General features: G+C 35.6%; 4 protein-coding genes across 4 annotated transcripts; 3 read left to right on the top strand and 1 right to left on the bottom strand.

Annotated features, from left to right (window-relative positions):
- The first annotated feature begins 145 nt into the window (after nucleotides 1-145).
- On the top strand, nucleotides 146-1698 carry SPOG_02728 (phosphoserine aminotransferase). Its single transcript, XM_013168669.1, has one exon. It carries the CDS (start codon nucleotides 307-309, stop codon nucleotides 1474-1476), a length of 1170 nt encoding a protein of 389 aa, XP_013024123.1. The 5' UTR covers nucleotides 146-306; the 3' UTR covers nucleotides 1477-1698.
- A 62-nt stretch (nucleotides 1699-1760) lies between these two features.
- Nucleotides 1761-2911, top strand: SPOG_02727 (cytidylyltransferase). The gene is made up of 4 exons (XM_013168668.1): nucleotides 1761-2154; nucleotides 2200-2328; nucleotides 2376-2471; nucleotides 2519-2911. The coding sequence occupies exons 1-4, from the start codon at nucleotides 1812-1814 to the stop codon at nucleotides 2881-2883; spliced, it is 933 nt and encodes a 310-aa protein (XP_013024122.1). The 5' UTR covers nucleotides 1761-1811; the 3' UTR covers nucleotides 2884-2911.
- On the top strand, nucleotides 2909-4767 carry SPOG_02726 (pig-S). The gene is made up of 2 exons (XM_013168667.1): nucleotides 2909-3115; nucleotides 3166-4767. The coding sequence occupies exons 1-2, from the start codon at nucleotides 3005-3007 to the stop codon at nucleotides 4606-4608; spliced, it is 1554 nt and encodes a 517-aa protein (XP_013024121.1). The 5' UTR covers nucleotides 2909-3004; the 3' UTR covers nucleotides 4609-4767.
- Nucleotides 4134-5555, bottom strand: SPOG_02725 (cytochrome b5 reductase). Its single transcript, XM_013168666.1, has 3 exons — nucleotides 5301-5555; nucleotides 4948-5125; nucleotides 4134-4897 (listed from the first exon to the last, which is right to left on the bottom strand). The coding sequence occupies exons 1-3, from the start codon at nucleotides 5457-5459 to the stop codon at nucleotides 4830-4832; spliced, it is 405 nt and encodes a 134-aa protein (XP_013024120.1). The 5' UTR covers nucleotides 5460-5555; the 3' UTR covers nucleotides 4134-4829.
- Nucleotides 5556-6000: the final 445 nt, after the last annotated feature.

The raw sequence follows: 6000 nt of genomic DNA, 5'->3' as shown, positions 1-6000 counted from the left end.
CGGTAACGGTAAACGGTAAACGGTAACGGTAACGTACGTAGTAGTACGTAACGTAACTAAATAAATAAAGTAAAGTAAGTAAGTACGTAGTAGTATATATATATATATATAAAAAAAAAAAAAAAAAAAAAAAAAAAAAAAAAAAAAAAAGAATGACGATAGTTATACGATATTCTTCATCAGTTTACGACATCAGCATCTATCATCTTATATGGTACTCCACCATGGTTGCTACATCTTAGCAATTACAACGCCTAACAGATCAAATTTTATTTTTATATTCTTTGGACGTTTCTTTTCTACAAAATGCCTACTAGACAAGATGTTATAAACTTTGCTGCTGGACCAGCAGGTATGGCTACGGATGTCGTGGAAGAATATGCCAAGGATTTTGTAAACTTTCAAAACCTTGGCATGGGTGTAGGAGAAATATCCCATCGTAGTAAGGAAGGAACTGGTATCGTGAATCGTACTGAACAAACTCTTCGTAAAATGTATGGACTTCCTGATAACTTCCGTATTCTTTTTATGCAAGGAGGTGGTACTGAACAGTTTGCTGCCGTCCTGTATAATGTATATGCGCATCATGCACTTTACAACCCCAATGCCAAGGAATTGGTAGCCAACTATATCGTTACCGGTTCATGGAGCAAAAAAGCATTGAACGAAGCACAGCGTCTTGGATTTCGTTGTCATGTGGCATGCGACACGAGAGATTTGACTGGAAAGTATGGTTGTTTGCCTAAAGAATCTGATCTCAATTATACTCCCGCTGGTCAAACCTCTTTGGTTTACTGGTGTGATAATGAGACCATCCACGGTGTAGAATTTAATGAGCCTCCTCCAAACATCCCCAAAGGCGCTATTCGTGTTTGTGATGCTTCTTCGAACTTTATTTCTCGTAGAATTGACTTTTCCAAGCATGATATCATTTTCGCAGGTGCTCAAAAGAACGCAGGCCCTGCCGGTATCACGATGGTCTTTGTCAGGGACTTCATTTTGGAACGTGCTTTGGTTCCAGATCTTCACAAGCTCGGTATCCCTGTTTCTACTACTATGGGTGACTACAAACTTATGGCCGATAGCAACAGTCTTTACAACACTCTACCGATCCCTACTCTTCACGCTATTAACTTGGGGCTTCAATATATGGAAAAAAAGGGAGGATTACCATTCTTGGAGCAGTGTTCTTCGAAGAAATCTCATATGGTTTACACCGTGTTAGACAAGTACCCTATCTATGAAAACTTCGTTGATTCTTCCGCTCGAAGTCGTATGAACGTTACGTTCAGAATCATAAATCAAGATCTCGAAAATGAGTTCCTCGTAGGAGCTGAGAAACTTCATATGATGCAATTGAAAGGCCATCGTAGTATTGGCGGTATTCGTGTTTCTTTGTATAATGCTATTACCGTCGAACAAACTGAACGTTTAGTCCAATACCTTGAAAAATTCGGTGCTGAGCATTCCACATAAATTTCCAATTATTGAAATGGTTTTTCGAGTGTTCACTGTCATACGTTAATCGTCAATAGCTATGACAATTAATTAAAGAAAAGCTTTATATCATTTATCTCATTGTGTAGGATTCTCCCAATTCAAGTTATAAGTAGAAAGAAAGAGTTCCATATGTTAAAGTGACAAATTCGGTAGAAATATAAATTGCTTGAGCAATTGAAACATAATTGGACTTAGAACACAAAAAATTTTGTAAGAATGTTTGCTATGTTTTCATCTACACTTCTTCATTGTACTGAATGCTGGTATCGTACTATTCACTTCCTCTTGAACACGAAAAGAAAAGCTGCCGAATGGGTAAAAATACGTTAATCGCGATTCGTGTACCTTATTTGGAAACTATTACAAAGTATTTGTCTACCGTATCAAAGGTAGCGGAACGGCTGAGTGAGAATCGCAATAATAGACTATATATTTGGGTATGCAGTCCTGAATTAAAAGAAGAAAGGAATGAACGTATTTTTTTCAAGCTTTCGAAAGCTTTAAGTGAACTATATCTCTGCTCAATTACTACCAAAGACCCTTCTATTTTCAATGTCGTTCCTACTGTCGTTTTATTCGAAGATTGGTCTGGATATTCTGTTCAAGAAATCTCGAATCTATGTGATACCATTTACTGCACTAAAAATTATGATGGTAGTACTTTAATTCATATTCTGTCAAATCTAACTGCTGTTGTAGGCTTAATCTCGAAATCAAATACTGAAGTACTCGATATCGAGGCCGAAGTGCTTGAAGGTCGTGAGCTTGAACAGAGCTTCGTGGAGATTGAAAATGAGGAAAAGAAAATAAGCAATCGTATTGCAGCTGGTACGCTGGTTTTCGTTAGTCACGAATACTAATCAAGATTATTTCAGTTGGAGGGACGTTTGACCATTTACATGTCGGTCATAAAGTTCTACTTACATTATCTGCATGGATTGGGATAGTTAAAGTTTATGTTGGTGTTTCTGGTATGCCCAATACTGCTGTAACAGTGCAAACGAGCTTACTCTTCTAGGAAATGAATTACTCTTGAACAAAATAGAGAGAGCGTATTTAGAAAGTATTGAAGTGAGGAAAAATTCCGTTTATGATTTCCTTCATTCAATAAAAAAAAATATTCAATCCGAAATTGTAACTATAAACGATCCTTTCGGCCCTACTATAACAACTCGCGAGATTGACAGTTTGCTCGTTTCTGAAGAAACTGTCAAAGGTGCGGATGCTGTACAGATGGAACGAAGAAAAAGAGGATTGCCTGAACTAGATATTTATTGCATCGATATTCTTAATTTTGCACGTACTACAATGCCTGAAAATAGTGATCCTATAAAACTTAGTTCAACAGCTATAAGAAAAGAGTTAGCTAAGAATAACTTCTAAGAATAATATAACCGTCAATTTTCCAATTTGTTTTTAATTTGTTTTTACTTTGTTGAATTTTGAATATACACACACTAATTGCTTACACCAAAAGTACTTACTTCACCATAAAATATGATTCATGGATTCTCATAAATATAGTCGAGCTTCAAAGAATGAAAAAGGAAAAGAAAAAAAGGATTTTAGTAATGATGACTCCAAACTAAGAAGATATATAATGCTTACCTATTATGTTCGTTTTATATAAAAATTACTGAAACAGCCAGGGCTAACCAGATACAGTTGATTATTTTACTGGGAATTCCAATCTGGTGGAAAACAACTACGTACTATCGGGCTTCTCTGCCTTTTTATGAGATGGAAAATACCAGATATCAACTAGAATCCAACCTACGATTTACCCCAACATTCAGAATTACGGGTGATCCAACGGGAAAGTTAACCCATCTTTCTGACAAGCTCATAAATGAAGAACCTCAGTATTCGTTTTATAATATCCAGTTTGCAACATCAGAAGCGGCCGACTACGCCATTTGTTTAGCAAAATCTTCTGAAAACTCTTGGTATTGGAAAGGAAGAGATCTACACTTAAATTACAAGGAGAATTTTTCTGAAAATGAGATTGCCATTATGTTAGTTAATCGTTTATATGAGGTTTTTAGTCCAGAAATCATGGATATATCCGCAAAGTATTCACGGTTGACATCAAAAAACCTTCCTTTTGAGTTTTACAATAAGCGGGCAATTCAATTTTCTCCTCAATACCGTATTCTATTAAGTTTATTTTTGGGTGAAGGATCCCATGATCTTAGAGGTTGGGAAATTGAGAGCGCAATCGCCAAGTATTTACAGCCTTTAATCCAGCAACTTTCTCAAATAATGAATTTAAGCGTAGAGTCTCAGGTACAATACTTTGTCGACGATCCACCGGTTTACTTTAAAGAAGGTGAGTACCGAACAGCATTTGCTGATTTCCCTAAAGTTGTTAATAATTTTGAAAAATATCTCTCAGTAAACCCAAATGTGAGGGAGCCTACTTTACATTTTGTGTTATATGTACCTCCCAAAGAGATACAGCCATTAAAGTTGGAAGATCAATATGGTAAAGAAGTTGCAACGAATTCAATGCTTTTACCTCAATGGGGTTCGATTATCATTACAAATACTAATAATTCTGCTTCTAATTACTTGCAAGATTCTGACATGAAGTCTCAGTTTCGTACTATATCAAGAGATCTTCTTTTACTATTGGGTGTGGATGATTTTTTGTCATTCAGTCTAAGCCCAGTAGTAATGGAGAGAATGCTAAGGCAAAGGATAGCGGAAAGCCTGGTTGGAACGACTGATACACTCCTAAACCTTGCTAAGCTTATCAAGTCCATTGAGAATATGGCTGTACCTAAAGAAATACAGTCATATGTGAAGGAGGCTTTGAAGTCGTTGGATCTTGCATACAATACCCTTTCAGAGAGGAAATTAAATCTAACTCTTTCCCATAGTACGAATGCGTTTGAAAAGGCACAAAAGGCCTTATTTCATTCAAGTATGGTAACCACTGTTTATTTTCCTGATGAATCAAAGTATGGAATATATGCACCCTTATTTGCACCTATTATGATTCCCCTGATACTGTCGTTAGTTAAAGAAATTCGTGGAGCACTAAAATCAATGCTTGGTTCTTTTCGAAGACGAAAGGCATCAACTAATGAAACTAATGATTTATAATTCACCATTTCTAGGAAAAATGGCAATTGTTAAGAAAATTATAATTCGGACTTTAAGTAATAAGGACAAACAGATTATGGTACAGGCAGAATTGGTATTGTCTAAGAAAGAAAAAACACAGAAAATAATATATAAGGGCATATTGAGAAATTAATAGAACCTGAAAGAGAAAAAGTATATTAGTATTCCATAGACGACTAGTAAAGGACTTTTGGATATCTTCAAGTCAAGTAACCGATAAAACAATTTCTTAGTATTGCTTCCTCATTTACCCAAGCGTGATTCATCACTAAAAAAAAAGCGTCAGTCTATGCAAGCTAGTAGAATTATTTTTCTTACTAAAGACTTGAGTAGCATCTATGCCAGAATTATTTACAATCTTCTTAACACCGGCAGGATGATAATTAAGGTAAGGAGTTACATTGTAAACTTTCCCTTTGATTGATATCCAGCAATCCTCCTCCGAACAATGTCTTTTTAGCTCATCTTTAGTAACTCTCGTCGGTTTATCCACTCCCTAAAGATATGTTAGATCGATAAAGAGCTAAATGAAATTGAAATAAAAAAAATACATAGTGAACTTCAAAACTTTCCAAATAGAGTGAGGTATGAGATTTCCATCCCCCTATACTCTTAGGAAACCAACGTTGCGGACAACTAAGGAATCATTACAAGAAATAATTGTTACATACAGATAAGTTTTCACCACTGGCTACTTTTCTGGCCCAATCTAGTTGAGAGTATCCCGGGGCAACGGAGTATTTACCTCTTCTTGGTAATGGCTTCTTGGTGTCATCAGCAGCTTTTCCAGCATTGCCTCCTATACCTAGATTCTTGAAAAGTGCAACCATTTATCCTGATATTAACGACTTTTTTATAATTAAACTCTAAAAAAAACAAAGACTACTCAATATGGGACCTCAGTATAGGCAAAAGGCAAATTTTGTTACCATTTGGAATTCTCATACATTTACCTGTAATTTTAAAAGTGATGTAAGCGAGCATTAAGCTTCGCTAATTGTTTGAGCTTATAGTCAGAAAAGTGACGTTGAGGTATTTTTGTAAATAAACACTATATCAGTAGAAATAAACAAGATAGAAATGAATAAATGAACGGATTTTGTTTAGGGTATTTGTAACTTCCTATCGCTTCTTTTATGAAGCTGTTAAGGTGAAGAAACGCAAGTCGTGGACTTTATGTGTGTCAAAGAATGCTCACTTTGATGTGAATTATCTTAAAAACAATTAGATCAAAGAATATCGTTTCCATATAAATCGGTTAGGCAACAAACTTGCTGATGAAGCATCATTCACTTTCATCTGAGTAATCAAGAGTTTGTGCCAAGTAAATTGATAACAAATATGAGAACTGTAATCATCTTTTTCGCTCCA

This window comes from Schizosaccharomyces cryophilus, assembly GCF_000004155.1.
Source record: "Schizosaccharomyces cryophilus OY26 unplaced genomic scaffold supercont4.4, whole genome shotgun sequence".
Taxonomy (NCBI): Eukaryota; Fungi; Ascomycota; class Schizosaccharomycetes; order Schizosaccharomycetales; family Schizosaccharomycetaceae; genus Schizosaccharomyces; species Schizosaccharomyces cryophilus.
Note: the sequence above shows the minus strand (reverse complement) of the source record. Positions and strands in the feature narration are given on the sequence as shown.

What these genes read in the sequence shown, in the direction of transcription:
- SPOG_02727 (XM_013168668.1), top strand. Translation starts at nt 1,812, where the DNA reads ATGGGTAAAAATACGTTAATCGCGATTCGTGTACCTTATTTGGAAACT. An exon ending in AAGCAATCGTATTGCAGCTG is followed by an intron (nt 2,329 to 2,375) that starts GTACGCTGGTTT and finishes AGATTATTTCAG; the next exon opens with TTGGAGGGACGTTTGACCAT. An exon ending in AGTTTATGTTGGTGTTTCTG is followed by an intron (nt 2,472 to 2,518) that starts GTATGCCCAATA and finishes TTACTCTTCTAG; the next exon opens with GAAATGAATTACTCTTGAAC.
- SPOG_02726 (XM_013168667.1), top strand. Translation starts at nt 3,005, where the DNA reads ATGGATTCTCATAAATATAGTCGAGCTTCAAAGAATGAAAAAGGAAAA. An exon ending in ATATAATGCTTACCTATTAT is followed by an intron (nt 3,116 to 3,165) that starts GTTCGTTTTATA and finishes AACCAGATACAG; the next exon opens with TTGATTATTTTACTGGGAAT.
- SPOG_02725 (XM_013168666.1), bottom strand. Translation starts at nt 5,459, where the DNA reads ATGGTTGCACTTTTCAAGAATCTAGGTATAGGAGGCAATGCTGGAAAA. An exon ending in CCAGTGGTGAAAACTTATCT is followed by an intron (nt 5,126 to 5,300) that starts GTATGTAACAAT and finishes ACATATCTTTAG; the next exon opens with GGAGTGGATAAACCGACGAG. An exon ending in AGATGCTACTCAAGTCTTTA is followed by an intron (nt 4,898 to 4,947) that starts GTAAGAAAAATA and finishes CTTTTTTTTTAG; the next exon opens with TGATGAATCACGCTTGGGTA.
- SPOG_02728 (XM_013168669.1), top strand. Translation starts at nt 307, where the DNA reads ATGCCTACTAGACAAGATGTTATAAACTTTGCTGCTGGACCAGCAGGT.